The sequence below is a fragment of the Anser anser genome (assembly GCF_964211835.1).
Source record: "Anser anser genome assembly, chromosome: 2".
Lineage (NCBI taxonomy): Eukaryota > Metazoa > Chordata > Aves > Anseriformes > Anatidae > Anser > Anser anser.
Window position 1 is genome coordinate 153,680,474 of NC_139721.1, and position 20,738 is coordinate 153,701,211.

Below are 20,738 nucleotides of genomic sequence, written 5' to 3' on the forward strand. Positions count from 1 at the left end.
GCATATGTTCTCTGGATCAAATACTGATCGTTGGAGCTCAATTTAGAGTGTAGGTTTTGATGGGATAACAGCATAAAGTTCTCCTGGTCAGGACATCACAATTGCAGTGGCTCTTTTTGGCCTTCCAGCCTCTAATGCTAGCAATAACCTTATACAGCAAAGAGAAATTTTAACAAGGCAACTGACAGATATTGTGAAACTCCATTTTACGTATGACTGTTGCATGAAGAAATACCTGCTGAAATTTATTTGGGATGTCCTTGAGCAACATTGAATTCTCCAGATTAGGTGATGCCTGTGGAGCAAACCTATTCATTTTGCAAATGAGACAGAGGAGAAAGATAAAGATTCAAAAAATGCCTGGCATCATATTTTATTAGTCACCCAATATAATTATTGACAGGGATCGAGGCTGTTAAATTTCAGAAAAGGACTACTTATTATCTTAACACTCCTGAGATGCATTAAACACATTTGAATTTAATTAGAAAGGAGTATCCATGATTTAAGAATAAATCTTGCCCCTATTAATTTTAGAAATTAAGATGATTTATTTCCTTTAAAATTCCTAGCATTTTGGATAAAAGTCCTTCATAAAAAGTGCATGGCTTACTGTCAAAGATAAAATTTATACAATGCGATTTTGTGAACCTGACTGAAAAATGGCTGTAGTTTAATACTGGATAGATTTTTGAAATGCCTTCTGTGTGGTATGTAACAGTACAGTCATCTTAGTCATGGTGAGTCAGAGACTGAATTTAAGAAAGAAAAATAAATTGATTTAACTAATGCAAAAATGTTTTTTATTGTTTAAGGATTTGGCAATGAAACCTATTTTCTCCAAAAAATGTTGTAAAATATCATTTCTCAACAATACGGAACTAATGAAAAGTAACTTGAGGATAGTTCAGAATAAACACAGATGGTCCAGCTGACTAATTATTTTTATTTTTTATTTGTTAAAGAACAGTGAGTACAGCCATGCTAAGTAGTCATAAGCTGATAGTATGGGTGGATATTTGCATTTTCATCACTTATAATACAGCTGAGGCATGGTCACATTTTAGAGTCAATAGTAAATTGGCAGAATAAGATGTCTCGTGAAATGTGTTGAATGGCCCACAAGTCAAAGGAGAGTATTCAAAAAGGAGAAACAATGAAAGGTAAACAATCAGCAAAACTTGCAAAGAAAGCACAGACATAATGGTGAGTGAGACTCTGAAGTCGATGCAGCATATTGTGTAGATGTAATGCTATAGTGCTACACAAAAAAACATAGCAGAATGGGGACTGTTATTCTTTTAAAATGTACTGTGTAGGTACTTTAAGAATGGGAACCAAACGTAGACTGAAGAGAAAGCACAGGAGCATAGAAAGCATCTGTTTGGTAAGAACAGAAAACCTGTTTGTGAGACTGGTTTCAGAAATGTATGCTGGTGCTGTCATTCAGCCAGTGGTAAAACAACACTAAAGCTTCTAATGATTATGTGCTAACACAAAAAATATTGCCTTCACTATTAAGTAACTCTTTTGAATCCTATTATAATGTTACCATGGAACCAACCCATGATATTGGCAAGATCATGTTCCATATGGGCAAACATAACATTCCCAAACAGTAAAATAAGCATTATATGCACTTACTACTTTGAGAAGTTCCCAAAGATGAGAAACAGTATGAGCAAAACTGTTTTGGATAAAAAAAAAATAGGTAAATGATTTTTTTTCAAGCATGTATTTATTCTGGTTGACAAACTATTGCTAATACTGCTGGCAGATGACACAAAAAAGGTTGGCAAATACTGGAAGGTAGCAGTGATAAGTTACAAAGATGAGCTAATCATACAAAGCAATCTGAAATGTTTGAGGAGCAGAAAACAAAACAAGCTTAAATTCAGTCAAATGCCTATGGACACACAAAGAACAAGGAATCAAACAGAAATTATGGATTGCTGCTGGTTAATACGCAGTCTCAGTGAGAAAGCACTTTATACATACATAAGGTGGATTTACTGGCTCCATATAAATTGGATGGACCACAAAACCTCCCTGGCTTTCAAGTCCAAGTCCAAGTGCTCAAGAAGACATCTGCAAACCACTGTTTTCCCCACAGACAGCAGGCATCCAGCCTAAGCTATACGAGAACTAAAAACCCATGACACGCTACAGAATATGGGCAGCAAAATACAGATGTAGCCACTAATTCCTACCTCAAGCAAATGATTGCTGCAGTGTTTGGATTAAAATGACCCTAAAATTGGCTTTACTCTATATAAGCAAGCAAATGGACATAGTAAAACAAAACAGAAGATAAAGAGCCATCTTGCCTTAACCTTCTGTTACAAGGAAGACTTTTACCTACAGCCAGACTTCTTTTAGCAGGAAGAGAGGAATAGACACAAGTTTCTTCAATTGCACATTCCTTTTGCTTCTGGGAAGTAATCGTATTTTTCACATTTCTCTGAAGCTATGCGTTGTTTTGCTTTATAATGACTAAAGTGGTCTATTATAGAGAGCATAAACTAAGGAGGTGGTTTTACCTCTGTATAATTGCTGAAACTGAGACTAGAATACTTTCAGTTCTTTTTCCTATGTTAAAAGTTTGGAAAGAATTCAGGGAAGAAAGAAAAAAAAGAGTTCATGGTTGAGAAAAATCCTTAGAGAGTAAATTTGCTTAGAGTAAATCTTTTTAACAGACTGAAAAGGAGATTCTGAGATGAGTTGCTGTGATTAACAAGAAATATAAAGTATTAAAGTTATTTACTGTAGTTGGGAAGGACAGAACAAGAATCATAGAAGCTGAAGGCAGTAAAAATGAAATCAAAAGTAAGGCATGATTTTTAATATGGATGGTAATTAAATATTGAATACACCATGAAGAGAAGCAGTGAGTTTTAATTCTTTTCATCCATTCACTCTAGCTGAACACCTTTTGAGACTGATTTAATCAGACACTAATTTCTGGGCTCAAAACTGACTGGTGAATGGTGAAAGTGAAGCTCTGCCTAGAGCCTTACTTTTGCTGTTGTTGTGTGTTTTTTTGTTGTTTGTTTGCTTGTTTACTTGTTTGTTTGATTTTAAATGATTATTCAACTCCGCAAAAGTATTGATCCTGGCAGAAATGTAGATATTCTGCCAATAAATCCCTATGTAAAGTATCAGCTGATTCAGCCATAGATAGGTAGCAGAGGAGCAGATGTCCTTAGGCTTGTTCATCTCTATACGGCAGGTGAACTTCGCCCTATATATGAAGCCAACATATCCCTCTTGGGGATATGTTGGAAGTCTTCTGGTTCTAGGTTCCTATCAGTGAAGCAAACCTATTGTCATATGAAGGCACAATATGACTAGAAGAAATTTCAATAATCACCAAATCCATTTCATTGGTTATTGAGAGCAGTCTCACTAAATTATTAATGTATGTGCCAAGCTCTAAGTTGAAAGTAGGGGAGATATTTTACTCTCACGTTCATTTTGAAAGCTTGTTCAAAACCATATTACTTTGATGCATTTTTTAATTCTACTTTTAGGGGTATGGATTCATCAATATATTGATGAATATATAGAATCATAGAATCATTCAGGTTGGAAAAGACCTCTAAGATCATGTAGTCCAACCTTTAACCTAGCACTTAAGTCCACCACAAAACCATGCTATTAAGTTCTAAATCTACATGTTTCTTGAAGACCTCCATGGATGGTCACTCAAGCACTTCCCTGGGCATCCTGTTCCAATGCTGCACAACTCTTTCAGTAGAGAAATTTCTCCTAATATCCAACCTAAACCTCCCCTGACGCAACCTGAGGCCATTTCCTCACATCTTATCACTTGGTGCTTGGGGAAAGAGCCTCACCTCGCTATAGCCTCCTTAAGGTAATTGTTGAATGCACTAAGGTCTCTCCTGAGCTTCCTTTTCTCCAGGCTAGACAACCCCAGCTCCCTCAACCGCTCCTTGTAAGACTTGTTCTCTAGACCCTTCACCAGCTTTGTTGCCCTTCTTTGGACACACATCCTTGTATATATATACACACAAAATCCATTCCATACTTATGTGGGTCTATACTGAACTAGTTTATATCCATTTTTTTGTGTCAACGTTCTCATTTTTAATTTGAAGTTCTTTCCCTTGGCTGTTTCAAAAATGTATAAATTTTATGGCAAATATATACATTTTAGCTGGGGAGTTAATGCTACTAGGTTGACACAATGAAAATATATAGTCTGGAGGTATATGGAGAAAAAAAACCACCACTTTTTCATAAAGAAAAAAGAATAAAAACAGAAAATAGAAAGTATGAAAAGAAATGAAATGCCAGTCAGCAATATTTCAGGTTGAATCCAGACTCAAGACTGATCGATCTAGCTTTTGCAGGTTATAATGCAATTGCTGCCATGCAAAACAGGCTCCTCAGAGATGTAGTCAGGGCACCAAGCCTGCTGGAGTTTAAGAAGCATTTGGACTATGTTCTTAGTCATATGGTCTGAATTTTGGGGTAGACCTGTGTGGAGCCAGGAGTTGGACTCGATGATCCTTGCGGGTCCCTTCCAACTTGGGATATTCTATGATTCTACGATTTTATGATTTATAGGATCATAGAATATCCCGAGTTGGAAGGGACCCGCAAGGGTCACTGAGTCCAACTCCTGGCTCTGCACAAGACCACCCAAAAATCAGACAAGATGTCTGAGAGCATTGTCCAAAGGCTTCTTGAACTCTGTCAGCTCGGTGTCATGCCCACAGCCCTGGGCAGCCTGTCCCAGTGCCCGACCACCTCTGTGTGCAGAACCTTTCCCTAACACCCTGCCTGACCCTCCCCTGTCCCAGCTCCATGCAGTTCCCTCGGGTCCTGTAGCTGGGCAACCTGTACCAGTACCTCACCACCCTCATAGTAAAGAATTTTTTCCTAATGTTTAATCTAAATCTACCCTTTTCTAGTTTAAAGCCATTCCCCCTTGTCCTATCACTACATTCCTTGAACAAGAGTCCTTCTCCAGCTTTCCTGCAGGCCCACTTTAGGTACTGGAAAGTCGCTACAAGGAAGATCTCATTTAGCTTATAAAATTTAACTTATATAATGTAGTGACCTTAAAATGACCAACCAAGAAATAATCTAGATGTGCATAATTATGATAGTGTAAAATTTGTTTTATATTGTGACCAAATTATTTTAACTTTTCAATCTTTTTTTCTTTTCCATAATTAGGTTTTGAATATATAAAGAGCTGGGTGTCATCTGTGGCATATGTCTACCCTAAATTTTCTCTAAAATCAGTGGTCACTCTCGGCAATGTACTAAATTGGGCTTCAGGCTTCAATGTGGCCAATTTTTAGGCAGTATCTTCAGTATTATCATTTGAGTAGTCATATTAACTGAGAGAACAATGTACTATTTTTTTTGTTTAGTCCAAACAGCATTTAGCTGAATGATGTCTGGAAAAGAAAGCATCACTTATTCAAATCTTGCTAGGTAAATGTATATTTCAACGCACAGTGCCAATTTCACATTTACTGTTTAAAAATGTGATCTAAAATCCATTGTCAAATTCTGTAGGAACGTTTGCAATGAAACAGTTCCAAGTTTAGCAACTTCAATTTTAGCCAGTTCAACTAAGCTTGAATATTGCAGCATCTTTGCTGCAGTATCTCAGAGTTAATCCAGTGCGCATAAAACCTTAATTGGTGATTCAGAATACCAGACACTTACTGTGTTATCCTGAAGTAGAAAAACTCTTCTTTTAAAATGAGGCTGAAAAGGAACAAAATGAGCAAAATATATTAAATCCTCTCAACTTTTACACTGAGGGGTTAGGCACCACTAACAGTCACTTTAATAGAAGTCTGTATTTCATTACTCTCTTTGTGTATGTACACCTGCACATTACCAGCTTGAGAAAAATTTTTATTTACAACTAAGTGATGTCTCAGTTATACATAAGCCAAGCTCCCTAAGGTTACTGAGGTGGTCTTAAGAACTGCCGAGGATAGTTCCTCCAGCACTGTCTTTGTTCTCTCTGTCTAAAGTATGGAGGAAAAGCCTCCAGAGGTCTTTCAACTTCTCTCTGGTACAAAGTACCTCAGGCTTAATTTTTGTGTTCTTCTTTTGGTATGCTTCAAAATACTACTTTTGTACTCCCACATCAATGGGTTCATTAGTAAGACTTCTCGTCAGTTTGCAACACCTGCTTATTCAAGACTGCATTTCCTTCAACATAAATAGATTTTGCTGTGGTGGCTACCGTGACCTTCCTTTGCGATGAGGACACCTCAGAACTAAGCAATAACTTTTGACCAAGAAAGAAACAAGGCTTTTTTTTTTTTTTTTTCCAACTTTTTGCAAATATATCAAGTTTCTGATGATTCAGCTGCTAGAAATGAAAAAAACAAAAACACAAACCACTTGTCAGTTTGTAACATGAGACAAATTATGTCCTGTATCTGCTCCTAAGGCATATTTCAATTTCAATACATTACAAAGAAAACATATTTCCCGAGTGGAAGAGGAAGGTTAAATTCTGCTAAATCTTAAACCTAATTTTGTTTCCATAACAAAAGTACTGCTCATTTTCCTTAGAACCTTCTGTTTCAGAGCAGTGTTTAATATGTCTACACATAAAGTTAGAAACGTACGAAATCTTTGGCACCTAGACACAACTCTCAGACCTCATTAATGAAATATACTTGTTTTTAGATTCAATGAGCTGTTCCTTACCAGTGGGTGAACCATTTTCCATGTTGCTCAGGAACTAAATCTCACTTCAGACCTAGATTCACAACCACCAGTACATATAGAGGTTTGCTGGAAGAGATTACCCAAGAGCCAATGGATAGCCCTGCCTTAAGCTTAGTTCCTTCTCTTGATTCCTAATCATGGCTTTCACTGTCCCTTCTTCCCCAAACTGCTTCTCTCTTCCATCGGCTTCTTGTGGGTCCTCCTTGTTGCTTTGATCAGCTTGCTGCTTGACTATGGTTTGAACTCCAACTATACTCCTCTTTTGTCTTGGTATTAGTATGTATATTTCTGACATATGGACTGCTGGTCTGATCTCTGATTATTCCATTTTTCTTCTTCGACGAACCTTCATGCTGTCCCTGGTTCTTAGCCTTCACTCAAGCTACAATGCTTACTTTTGTCTTCATCACAAATCTAGTGAAGGCCTAAATACTAGGCTCCTCATACCCTATTTACCATACTATTGCAACTTACTGTGTATTGTGTAATTTATTGTGTATTAGATGATGAAAGCTAGGAACCTATCTCTTCTGCACAAACATTAAGCATATATTTTAAGAATAGAGTTTTTTGATTCTACTGACATACTTTCCATAGACATCTCTGACAGCATTTGATTTCTCTGAGAACAGGTCCTTGCATATCAATTATCTACTTTTTCCAGTTGTGTTTGTTGCTATATTCAAATACAATACATCTACCCATAAGCAGTGTCTTGAATTACATTGTTCTCTCTGGACGTAAAGGAACATCAGTAGCAAGTCTCACACACCAAAGACTCATGTCAAGTTCGTCTTGGCAGCTACTGATGCTTTCACCACTTTCAGCATCCCTAGAAGATGACTGAAGTGGGAAAAACTGAAAAAAAAACAAACACAAAAAACAACCAATATTATATGTCAGACTCAATCTAGTGCTATACAGTGCAGGACAGCTTTTCCCAAGAATTATCTCAAAGCCCCTGTGCTCAGTGCTCCTCCAGATCTGCTTTTAGTGGTCCTTTCCCCTTCCTAATGCCTCAGTAAATACTGAGAAACTCCCTCCAGGAGCAGCGGACTTCAGAAGGACAGAGGGAGGGAATTTTTCTGACCTCCCACACCTGCAGTGCGATTCTGCCTGCAAATAACTTGTAATCTTCAAAAGAACGTTTTTAACCAAGGAAATGGGCCAGAGGCTAAAGAGTAGATATAAGCTGAATTATAATTGGCATGGATATCGTGTGTAATGTATCAATAGATGTAAGAAGGCAGAAAGCAATGAGCCTTACACTTGAAATGTAAGGGGGAGTGGAGGGGCAGGTGCTGACCTATTCTCCTTAACCACCAGTGACAGGACCCACGGGTATGGTGTCAAGCTGAGGCAGGGGAGGTTTAGGCTAGACATCAGGAAGAGGTTCTTCACTGAGAGGGTGGTCACACACTGGAACAGGCTCCCCAGGGAAGTAGTCACTGCACCAACCCTGTCTGAATTTAAGAAGCGTTTGGACTGTGCACTTAGTCACATGGTCTAAAATTTTGGGTAGACCTGTGTGGAGGTCTACCCAATTGGATTCGATGATCCTTATGGGTCCCTTCCAACTCGGGATATTCTATGATTCTGTGAAAGTTGTAGAAATTCAGTTAACTCTTGAAGCAATGTTACATACTTGGATTGAAACAAGTGTTTGATTTGGTAAATCATCAGCTATAATTTATAACGCGTCCTAGATGAATAGTTTTTGTGTATGCTTAGACAATCGATCTGCTTGCAAACCCAGAAACGAAGAAAATTTGACTTAACACACCCCCCTCCACCCTGCTGGGCGCGGAGCCGCCATTTTGGGCCACCCCTGCCCATAGGCCCCGCCCCCTCCCTCAGACCCCGCCCCCCTCTGCCCGTTGCCCCTCCCTCCCTCGGGCGGTTGCGGGCGGGGCCGCGGCGCTGAGCGGTGACGCAGCGGGGGGGGGCGGTGCTGGCCTTCCTCCTCCTCCTCCTCCTCCTCCTCCTCCTCCTCCTCCTCCTCCTCCCCCTCCTCCCCCTCATCCCCCTCCCCCTGACGAAGCACCGCAGCCCGCCCCCAGCGCCGCCCGCCGGAGCCCATCGGGCGTCCGGCAGGGCTCGGGGGAGGTAACCGGCCCTGCCCCGGCCATGGTGGGCCGCCCGCCGCCGGGGGGGCAGGAGAAACAGCAGCTGAGGCGGCAGGACGAGGACGACGAGGAGGAGGAGGAGGAGGAGGAGGAGGAGGCGGCGCGGCGGCCGCCATTCCGCGCGGGGGCCGCGGGGCTATGAAGGATGGAGGCGGACGAGGTGACGATCCGCGAGCAGAACTTCCACAGCCAAGTGCGGGAGTACACGGTACGGTACGCGCCGCGCCCCTCACCGTCGTGTGATTCCCCCCCCGGGTCCCATCGTCGCCCCTTCAGGCTCCTGACCCCCGGCTGCCTGCCCTGAACCGGTGATCTCTGTGACCCCCCAATTCGGGGGTCTCCCCGCCTTCCCCCCCCCCCCCAATTGGGGGGTCCCCCTTCCTTCTTCCCCCCCCAATTCAGGGGTCCCCCTTCTTTCTTCCCCTCCCTCCAATTCGGGGGTCCCCCTTCCTTTTCCCCCCCCCCGCCCCCCCCAATTCGGGGGTCCCCCTTCCTTCTTCCCCCCCCAGTTCGGGGGTCCCCCTGCTTTCTCCCCCCCCAATTCGGGGTTCTCTCTGCCTCTCCCTGGGGGTCTCGCTGCCCCTTGGGCGAAGCACGGTAGGCACACACCTTCAAATGCAGCCTTGCAACTCCTACCCATTGCTGCTGGTGGTCCTGAGACCCTCGTGGCTTTAGCTGCTGGTTGTAAGGCTGCGCCCTTCTCAAGGGACACGAGGAACCTTCGTGTTTTCCCCCAGCCCTGGGCTCGCTCTCAGCGCTACTGCGTGCCCCGTGCTCTCCAGGTGGAGAAACAGAGCGCGCATACCCTGCACACCCGTGCTGTCCCACCTTCCTCAGCCTCCTGGGGTCAAGTGCAGCACTGCACCTTGTGTGCAGGTGGGGAGAGCTGTTGTGGTTTCCTCTCGGGACTGCCTGGTTCATATTTTAGGGACTGTTTGAAGCCCACAGAGGTGTTTCGATGGGGTTCATCGTGCTCCTGGTGCATGCAGGAGAGAGGCGGCTTTGGTCGGCCACTTACCATCCTAACGCCGCTGGGTTAATTACATGCACTGTGCAGTTACTGCTGGGTGAGAAAGGGGAGACTCCTCGGATGAAGATACCATTTCATAATTTAACTCTGAATAATTTTCAGCTAGTTTAGGAGGCGATCTTAAATATCCCTGTTAACAGGGTTAGGTAGGCCTACAGCAAGGGTGTTTGACAAAAGAGACTTGACTGTGTCCCTAGTGTGTGAATTTCTTTTCTGTATCTTCAGAAGCCATATGTTAAAACCTTTCTTTTTCTGAAATATTATACTGCCAGGATATTGTTTTTTCTTAAGAGTACAAATCACATCTGTATGAAGAGAGCTGAAAAATCTTTGCTGGAGTTGTTCTTGTCTTTTGCATGAGTGGATGTGGGGTATGTCATGAGAACCGTGACGAGTGGAGGGGCATTGAAAGAATAATATTCTGCTGTAAAGAAGTATTTAAATGTTTTTCTAATGTCTTCTGTATGATGAAAGCAGAAATTTTTATACATCATCATGTGGCTCGTCTGGACGTTAGGGTCCGTCTTTTCCCCAGTGTCCATTTTTCCATTTGTAGTTCTTTGTGCTCTAGGTATCTCCTACTTTTGTCCCCCAGGGTCTTGTTCTGATGTATCATGTGCTACACATTGTGGTTTTGTACCTAGTGAAGATGCACGATCAAAGTCTTTAATCTACCTTTAAATGTAATAAAGTCTATTAAATTCTTAAAGAGCTAACTAACGTATACTGGAACTACTTCTCTAAAGCTTTGCAGCCCATCTGAGAGCAGTTAGTAATTCTTCCTGTTGGTATAGTCATAAGAATTCACATAAGACATCAAGAACATGTATTTTAGAGGTGCAGTGTTGCTTTATGTGGACAATGAAGGCAGAATATTCAGTAAAAACTTTTTGCTTTTCAGGCTATACTTTTGATATGACAGGCAGTCTGTTATTGTTGAGTAGGTAAGGATAGAAATAACAATTTTCCCTTTTAATACATGCACTAGTACAGTTGTGTTCTTGCCTTTCATTTATTTATATAGTATATATAAGGTATATTTATGTATATTCATTTATGTATCTGAAGCCTGCAGGGTTTTTTGAGTGCATCGACTGCTGCCATCCCCAGCTGAGCATACAACCTTCTTGCAGTGCTCACACGGCTGCAGGGGCATATTGCAAGAATCCTTGTTGCACAGTCTCCTGTTGCTCTTGTCATTAGCCTAAGCGCCACCAAGTACCCAGAGCACGTTGTTTACGTGTACCATGATGTTAACATCCCCCACAAGTAGTTCTACCCTCGCTGGTCACGAAGTTGCACAGTGAGTATCCTTTCCTCGGAGGTGCAGACAAACAGTTGTGGCTAGGCTGTTGGTACAGCGGCTGAAGGAGGGACCGTGTTCCACTTTCTGACATGCACGAGGCTTTCGTTCCAGCTGCAGGTGGGGTAGGAGCACTGGAGCGGTGAACAAAAGGATTTAGAGTGTTCTCCCACTGTATTACAAAAACTGCATATGCCTGTTCGTAGAAATAAGTCAGGTTTATGGAATCTGTTAAGTGTCTTTGGAGTTCTAGTTGTGTGGCACCATCTTTACTGGAAGCTGAATTTCATGAGAGAGGGGAAATCAGCTTGATGTGGCTGAAAAGAAAACCCTTTTCTCTTTTGTTTTGCAAATTTTATTCTTCTCCTTTGAATGGTTATAGAATTTCTAGATTGTGTGTCCTGAGGGATTCCTAAAGGCATGCTAAGCTCAGCATCAGTGTGATGTGATGATTGATTTCTGTTATATCTATCTTCTGAGTGGGCAAGCGAGTAAGTTTCTATAAAGTTTTGGTGTATAACAAAACCCGAAGGCCTGTTACCCTTCTGCTGGTGGTACTCACCTCTTTTTCTGTAGGTGCCAACTTCTGATAATTTCACCGTTGAAAGAGAGAAGTTTCTGTCACGTGTATAAATTGAGTAAGATTAATGAAAGACTTTAAAGGTCTTTTGTCCACTTTCGAGCTGACTGTCTGTGGTTTAATGCATAAAATTCAGGCCCGTTCACCTCCTGGCCTCCTGTTTGGCGTGTCAGCGTGGTGTCTGGTTTTTCAAGAGTGTCCCTGTTTGCAAGAAAAGAACCTGCCTTTTGTTTTGTTGCTTCATGAGATGATCCCTTACTAACAGGAGGCAAACTCTCTAATCTGGTTTCAGCACGGCTCCTCAGACGTGAATCAGCTGGTTCAAGGTTGCTAAATGTAGGAGCACGTGTGCTCTGCATTTGGTCAGCATTCATGTGCAAGTCTTGTAGTACGTGTGAAGGCCGGGTGATGCTCTGTGATTGCATGCTACTGCTGTTTTGTACGCTTACTTATTTTGCCTTCATTGATCCTTTGATCCATTTCTAGTTTGCTGAGATCTCGCACATCTATGGAACATGCTTAATCTCTTGGGGAATTTCTTTTCCCTTGTGTCCTGTTAGCCTGTCTATTTAAACAACATAACGAAAATGTTCCACTTGTCGCTAGTGGTGCTGTGAGATGTTTATTTCAGGCTCAAATTAAGTAAGCACAGTGGTGCAGGCCTTGAGCTCCTCTGGTTTTACTTTTTCCTACGCTCCTTTGTTCCCCTTTGAGTCTTCTATCTTGCACCATTAGTTTATATGCTTTTAAATCAGTTTATATGCTTTCAAATTTAGATGTACTTCTTGATTTTGTTCCTCTATTTACAAAACGTAGGTCTTTCAGTTTATAAAAATACACGTACACTTCTGAGGCTTCCTTGGCAAAATAAATAGTGTGCTTGTGTTTATGGTGTGTGGGAAAACTGTGGAAGAAAACAACTTGGTGACTGTAAAATTATTAGTTGGAAGGCATGGTATATTTGGAAATGACTTAATTGCACTTAATAGGACACGAGGGAAAACAAACAAGCCCAAAGTGCTGGCAGAATCAGTTCCAACACAAAAGTGCTGTTTTAATGGTTTCATGCAAGTAAAGGCAGACATTAAAATAGGGTAATATGTGTCTTCAGGTAGAGTGTCAGATGCTTCCCTTTGGGAGGGCTGTTTTAGGAGGTGTAGGCTTCACCTACTACCTAGCTGGAGAAACTTTGTTTCTCTGCTTCTAAATGCAGTTCCCTCTGTAAGGGAATTTTGGCATTTTATAGTTATTTATTTTATTTTATTTTTTTGGAAAATCATACTCCTTTAACATTTATTTTTTTATTTCAGCTATATTAAGGTATTAAGGAATTTTTCTTGCTACAGGTGATCTGATCTTTGTTTAACAGGGAGAAAAAACAATCTGAATATAAAAATAACTTCCAGCAGTTTAGAAAGAAACTCTTTAAAAAAGAGTTGTGACAGTGTCAGTGGCTTCGATTTCTGTTTCTGTACTCCACACCACCAGCACTAGCTTGTCTTCCTCTCTTGGTTTCTCTTTGCACCTTTGTAACCCTGTCGTATTTTGGGGTCGAGATGTGTCCGGGACTCCTCTTCCTCCTGAGCTGGCGTGTGGCTCGTGCTGGCGTTTGTCCCTGTTGGCTGCAAGGTGAGCGAGCTGATTAGGGCAGCTGATTAGGGCGCCGTGGTCCCGCGGGCAGCACACCCTATTGTTCCCGACCGGTTCTGCCTCCGTGAGCCTTGGCCCCGAGCGGTGCTCACAGTGCTCGCAGAGCAGCGCTTCTGCCAGGAGTGATGGTGTTCTGAGCTCGGGCCAGGAAGGAAATGCTGACTAGAAACACTGGTAATTTTTAAGATCAACTTCTTACAAATAACTAATGTTTGTGTGTTCTGTAAAATGTCTCCTCGTTTTACAGCCACGCAGGGGATGCGTGCCAGCAGGAACCACGCTACTCTTCGTACAGGAGAAGAATCCTAAAGTTTATGCAAGTTTATCTTTTATTCAATAACACGTCTTTCTTTTTTTTTTTTTAATCTATTTCAGGAGTAATTTATATCTTAAACTGCCTCTTGTATCTCAAAGATAATTTTGCTTAGATTTCTCAGTAGTGCCTCTTCCAAAACATTCAAAAAAAAAACCCCAATCTGTAATGACGGATAAAGCAGCACTTGTTGTAGTGACGTGAGGTACGAGGCAGAAGATTGCACATAATAACATAACTACAATGTTGCCAACACTTTTTATAAGTATTATCTTAAAAATATACCCTCACTTGTAAACATGGGTGCTGTTCTGTTGGTGAAGCAGTGAGTCATCTCCTGGCTGCTGGTACCGAAGCGCAGCGCTGGTGGCTCCATCTGGAATCAATAGGCATCTCTCAACACTTGGCTCAGGCAAGCGGATGGAGATATGCTTATTTTCAAAACAAGCAACTTTTTGCAGAGTTCCACTTTTTCCATTTACGTAAAAGAAACATGAAAGACCCAAGTGTAAAAAGTTGCTGTTAGTTACAGGTCAAAAATAATTCCTCTTGAATGCTAGCGTGTTTGTTTGTAGCAGCGGTTGGCCAAAAGGCAGACACATTTCGTGGAAGGTACGGACAGCTGTTAAAGAAAACTTAGATTACAAAATAATTCAAGAAATTTTGTCTGGAGAACATAAACTTGATAATGTCAAGGTGCAGGCAGGATTTGAGACAAGGTTAAGAGGTGGTGAAAGAATGAACAGCAAACAAACCCAGCTACTGATCACAAGACCCCAGCCAAATGGTTCCAAAACCAGGTTGTGTTTGGGTAGCTGGCGGTGTAATAGGTGGAGCGGATGAGATGGCAGAGGTAACTGGGAGAAAGCAGCGTTGTCGTGAATGTCTTTTGCAAGCTCAAGAGCCTCTGGAGAGACACCAGGAGGTGGAGGGCTGGATGGTGGGCACAGTAGCAGAGGGGAGGGGGTGGTGGAAGTGGGAGTGAGGAGAGAGGCAGAAGCATGTTCCTAGAGAAGCTACGGTAAGCAAAGGAGTTCAGTTGGGATGTAGCTGGGAATTTGGGTTGAGGAAAACCCAAACAAAACAATCTAAACAAAACGCTTAATTCAATGGATGTTTACTGCTTTTATTTGAAGGCTGTAAGTGCTTATTCTTTTTTTTTGTGTGTGTAGTATTTTCCCTTTCTTGTCTTTTTATTCTTCCCCTGCTTGATTTTGTAGTTATCCTCATTTAGGAGGGCAGGGACAACTTTTGGTGAGAAAATCCTAACTTCTGCAATGTTCTTTACTCTTTACAGCTCCTCTGAAGTTTCCTTGTAAACATATCCTTCTATACTTCTGTCAAATATCTAGGGACGCTGACTTCTAGGTAACTATTAACGTGCAGGATTTTGCGTAACTTGTCCTGTGGGAACAGGAGAGCCTTTGAACATCCTGACTGTCATTTGCTTTTATGCATCTAACAATTAACAGCCTTGGCTGATGCATCACTGTAAAAGCCAAGCGTGCAGCGAGGTGGAGATGACCTGGAAGAAGTCACTGCTCTGCCCTCCTTACTAGTCATTCGTGGGACAAGTGGAATCGCCTCCTACCTTCAGCAGCTTTGATCTGTTGCTCTTTGGGGCCCAATTAACTCTCATGAAGCTGGTGACAGAATTCACGCTGACTTTTCATCAGCTTGCTGTTGAATACATCTCGTGTTGCTTAGCTGCGCCCCCCCCCCCCCCCCCCCGAGGCTTCTAGTTTCTTGTCTAGCTGAAGGAGGTGGAAGTTGGTTCTAACTGCAGTCAACGTGGATGCAGGAGACCCCAGTGCTTTGTCCGGTTTTAATATTTGGGCACTTCAATAATAATTTAGCTTTGAATAACTTGCCAATTGATCACAATATATTTCAACATCTATTTCCATATCACGTAGCTCGCTCCATCAAGCAGCACGTGTATAGGTGGCACTGAAGTCTGTCATGGCTGAGTTTAACATACAGAAGAAAGAAGTAGCATCCTTCACTTGCTCACTGTTACCTCCAGTGTCTGTGGCTCCATGACCATCATTGGAACATGGTGCTTCTGTCTTTCCCATTATCTAATTATACTTTCTATTTTAATGTATTTAGCTGATACGAATGATCAGTGAGTTGGTGCTGAACTTGACAAAAGCAGTATGGCTAAAATATTTGCTGAGTTTAAGACAGGTAACTTACGTAAATGTCCAGTTTGTTTGGTGAAGAGAATCTGTAATTGGTGAGAATGATGAAAATGTACAAGTGTTGCAGTTTAAAAATGGCTTTGGTTTGGGGGTGGGAAAAATCGAGATGTGCTACTTAAATTCTGTGGTATGTATGAGAAGAAAAAGGAGAGGGTTTTTGAGTTTGGAGGAGAAAATTCACTAGCTCAATCTCCTAAGATACAGTTTGCCCTAGAAATTAATATTGGCCCAAGAAGCTGGCTTAATGCAAACAAATAGTTTAACAAATTTGTGTGAATGAGACTACCGAGTTTATTTTTTCCAGATAGCAACTTTCAGTGGACTGACTCTGAAGTTTTAATGTAACTGGTTATTACAGTCTGGCTGCAAAATGTTGGATAATGCCTTCATTCAGGGCCAGAAAACTTTGCATGACCTAGGTTGGTGCTATTGGTGTTAATTCTAGGGAGTGTTTTAAATTCTACGCTAATGCTGAAAAATATTCCTGAGCCTGCTTTTTAATGGTGCTGGTGTAGCCTGTCCAGGTCAAAGAAACATGGCTTGGGGTCACTTTTTCAGGGTTTCTGAGTGCATTACTGGCTACAGAACCAGTAGCCTGAACAAAGGTGTCTGGGGCCTATTGGTGAGACTCGTAGAGGTGTTACAAAATATCGTTACCCTCTTTACTCTGCAGCATAAATACATTCCCAGTAGGTGTATAAAAGTGAACATAAAGCTAACAAATTGGTATATTAACCTGACTTTTCCCCTCAGTTTGAAGTGGGGTTGTGCTGCAGACAAAGCTAGCACGAAGTTAAATGTGTAATGCCCAGAAAGCACCTTCCGAAGGGTTGTAGCGGCTGGTTTTGTCTTCAGCTGAGCACTATTCCTAGCACAACTCTGCTGGATTTTTTTCAAGCTTTGTTAGATCCTGAAACTTTTCCTAGGTGAGCAACTCTAGACACCCAGCCTCTTAACTGCTAAGGATTTCCTCGTGAATTGGACACCAAGAAAAGCAGGGTGGGCCAGCCTCTCGTATGGTCAGAGGAGACTGTACAGGTGGGGAGAGTTGTGGGTTTGGGGTGTTAATGGGTAAAATTCATCTGTGGCCATAACACACTTGACCCTTTCCTCTTAATTTTGAGATTTGCATGTCACACGAAGTGTTTCAGGCTGTCTGGCTGAATTAGACTGAATTAATATAACTACAGAGCACAGAGCTTAAGAATAAAGAGTTATCTTCATCTGAGGAAAAATAGGTCATCCCAAGCAGATGATATTGTAAATGCCAAGGTCAGACTAAGAGCAGAGCTGAAAGTTTTAGGTTTTTTTTTTTTTAGTCTGTATTATTTGTTGTAGGTAACTTATTGATGACCCTTGCAAACAGCAGTGGAGCTCAGTGCTTCGTTTTTGGATATCGGTGGGATAATGGAGTTACTAGAAATAGACCAAGACTGTTTGTCTCCACCTGTGCTTTCCTGCTCTTCATCCTTGCCATCCTTTCCAGGTGGAAACAGAAGCAGTTGCCAATGCAACAGCAGGAAGGAGCATTTCAGCTGCTGTGGAGCATTTTAATGCACAATAAAATGTAGTAGCAGCAAGAGTAGTAAGTGTGCGTGGTGCTATGCTAAGTTGTTTTGTGTTACAGAGATTAAAACTCAAAGGTACAACACTGCTACTTTTCTATAGGTAGCAATCAGTCAGCAAAACCACTGCCAGTTCTGTTTTCAGCCGTTAAATGTGTTCTTAGATACGTTTTACAGCAGTGTTGCACAGTGCCTTCTGCTTTTTCTTTCTTGCTCTGCTTTTTTTCTATTTAGGGAAGAGGACGTGCTCTGTGAAGCAGCAGCAAGAAGTGAAGACTGTTGTGTCCGTAGCCTTTTTCTTGCATATCCTTTGCATAGAAATGCTGGTGGATGTAATAACAGTAGCTTTTTTATTTTTAATTTTGGCATAGTCACTACTTTAAAGTTATTTTCTACGCTTCTTCTGCAGTTCTTCAGAGCTTCTTGATTTTTTTATTTCAAAGATAGACAGGACAGCATTTTACTATGCTGTTTTGCTTCTCCAGACTTGCTGGTACTTACTCTAAATGCTAATTAAACGGGAAGAAATGATCAGCTGTCCAATCGGATGCTGTTCTAGAGACAAGCTTAAATGTGTGAAATCAAAGAAATTTTCCAAGGCCTGTGATGTTTTGCTTCAGAATAGTTCTGTGGTGGTTCCTTACTGTTAGAAGCCGGAGCTGTGTGAGGTATTTAGCTTTTTCATAGCAGGAGGGCATCACTGGCAGCTTTACAGGGGGTCTGTGCTTATACAAATACAAGTGGAAAAAGGTATAAATTATGAGGTGCCAACACTTCTCACCATGCTGATTTGTTCAGGGTAGCAGAAAAGAAGGCTGACTGTGCCCCGGCCCCCTGTTTGAAGCAGGGTCTGCTACGAGATGATGCTTGCTCAGGGCTTTATCTGGATGAGACCAGCTTACTCGGGGCTTTATCTGGCTGGCTTCTGAAAACCTTCAGGGACGGAGATGGCACAACCTCGCGGGGCAGCCTGTTCCCCTGCTCCACTTGCCCCATGGAGGAGCTTTTCCTTACCTCCAGTCTCATCCTTGGCCATACAGCAGCATCAGGAGCCCAGCTCTGCCTTCTTAGTGACCTTGTAGGTACCCACGGGCTGCTGGCAGGACCCCAAAGGCTCATTGTGTTCATGGGGAACAAACTGAGGTCCATCAGCCTGCCGGCACGGGGCAGGCATTTCAGTCCCCTGACCATCTTGGGGTCATCTTGCTGTAACTTTCAACGGCTTTCCTACATGGGAGGCTCGTAACTGGATGTGATCCCCTGAATGCTGGCTAGAGAGGGGTAATTACTTCCACAATTATTGGCTTTGCTCCTGGTAATGTCGCCCAGGATGCCGTTGGGGGGCTTTGCCAGGGTGCACTGCTCCGCAGTTAGTGGGTGATTACTGCACAAATTCGTGGTGTGCTTTTTTCTTTCTTCTTACGCTTCCAGCACAACTGGGGTGAATACGGTGCAGTATGTACAGACCCTCTCTAAAGAAGCTGTTGCTCTTTCTGTGCACAAAAATACAAGTCTTCATATGCACACACTAATTACAGTGGGGAATTGCATCTGTATTCTGTGTATCGTGGAGAGGAGGGGGAAACCCTCGTGTATTTTGAGCACATTCTTTCTTACGGAGAATGTGTACCTCTAGCACTTGCAACAGCAGATGATGCTTTATTAATCCATGGCATGAACTTCAGTGCCAGAGTTTTAAAGGTCATCAACACAGACAAATTAATGTCAGCTGATCTTTAGTAGCTGTCAGGGGGATAAGCACAAGGTAACTTGAGTTAGTTCAGACCTTTGTTTGTGTTTAATGTTAGACTCTCCAGTGCCAGCGCCTCCTCAGACATGCACGGTTACAAATTGGAATATGTGGGGTTTATCTCCAGCTCCATCCTCACAGGAGTTGAGCTGCCTGGTACGGATCCAGAAGTATGAGACTGGTGGAGCTGGATACAAGATACTTAGGAATGCAGTGTATCCCCAGAAGTATCTTCTCTTGGTGTGTCCTTTGTGTAACCTCAGCAGGCAAAACAGCACATCTTTTCCCAAATGAAGATGAACTCCAGGGGAAGATGGGTTTCTTTTGCTTGTCCGACCAGAGGTTGTGTTTCTTCCATGCAAAGACATTTAATAAATTATATGCTTGTTGCTGAAAGTCTTTTTAGTGTGCCACCTGCTAAAAGGGAGCCCCTAAATGTAGCACGGATTTCACACGCTTTGTTTTCAGCTGCCGGGTGGTGTTTGAAAATAATACTAATAAAAAAAGAAATGATTTGCATATCTGTTTCTAACCCTAAATTCTCACACTCCTCCTCCTTTTTTCCTTTATATTTTGATGCAGCTGGTCAAACAAGGACTCAGGGTGCTTCCCCCATAATGTAAGAACATAGGTTTGAAGTAGCTTCCTAGAAGCAGTCTAGCTGTGGCAACAGATCTATGACTGCTTTGCCCTTCTCTAAAGTTAAAGTGAATTTAAGGAAATAAACTTTAAAATTGAAAGGTTTTTTAATCAATGCTGTATCAGGGAGTGTCAGAAGTCCTGATTAATCACAGCTGTGTACACTTCCTGCAGTGTCTTCACTTTCCCCTCAAGTCTGGACGAGCTTAATCTGTGCTCCAGTGGAAAAGCAATTGTGGAAGATTGGGGTTACGAGGAATGTAACTTGTACCAGATTTGTTGCATATGCAGCATCCTTACCTGTTGTCAGGTCTTATTGCAGGGATGACTGATGGCATAAAATGATGCTTTTTGTTGAAAACAGGGCTTGCAGTATGATTAGGATTTAACAGAATATTCCAGTGTTAGCTTATACATATCACTGTCACATATAATAGTTCAGGTTTTTAGATGTTTTTTAAAGGAAATAGGTTCTTCCTTCACTGGAGATACCGATGTGTTGTGTGGTGTGCTTTTTAGGCGAGTGTCATATTGCACTATGACTACCTGGATGCATTTTAATACCTTTGATTAGAAATAAAGGCTAACAGTTGGTTTAGGACACTAAGAACTTATTTATATGTGGATAATCCTATTCTGAGCCTTTTTTAAAGATAAAAATTAGTTGCAAAGAACTATGTTTTTGAAGACACCTGACTGTTGTTAAACTTTCTTTTGCATGTGCCAAGGGCTATATCCAGATAGCACATAGAAAGGTATTATGTAAACTGGGGCAGAGCTGTAAAGTGAATTAGAAGCTGGTTGTAGTGTACGTGATGGTAGGTGTTTGGACAAATCTGCTCTTCA

The 20,738-nt window shown here is 42.0% G+C and overlaps 1 protein-coding gene across 2 annotated transcripts in view; it reads left to right on the top strand.

Moving 5' to 3' along the window:
• Positions 1-8,631: 8,631 nt before the first annotated feature.
• Positions 8,632-20,738, top strand: part of LMBR1 (limb development membrane protein 1) — a 75,446-nt gene continuing 63,339 nt past the window's right edge. The window contains exon 1 of one of the 2 annotated variants that reach the window (XM_083826238.1): positions 8,632-9,066. In XM_083826238.1, the coding sequence (XP_083682364.1) occupies positions 9,004-9,066 (63 nt within the window). In that variant the 5' untranslated portion in view covers positions 8,632-9,003. The remainder of the gene's footprint in view (positions 9,067-20,738) is intronic. The other variant, XM_083826239.1, reaches the window with a different exon arrangement.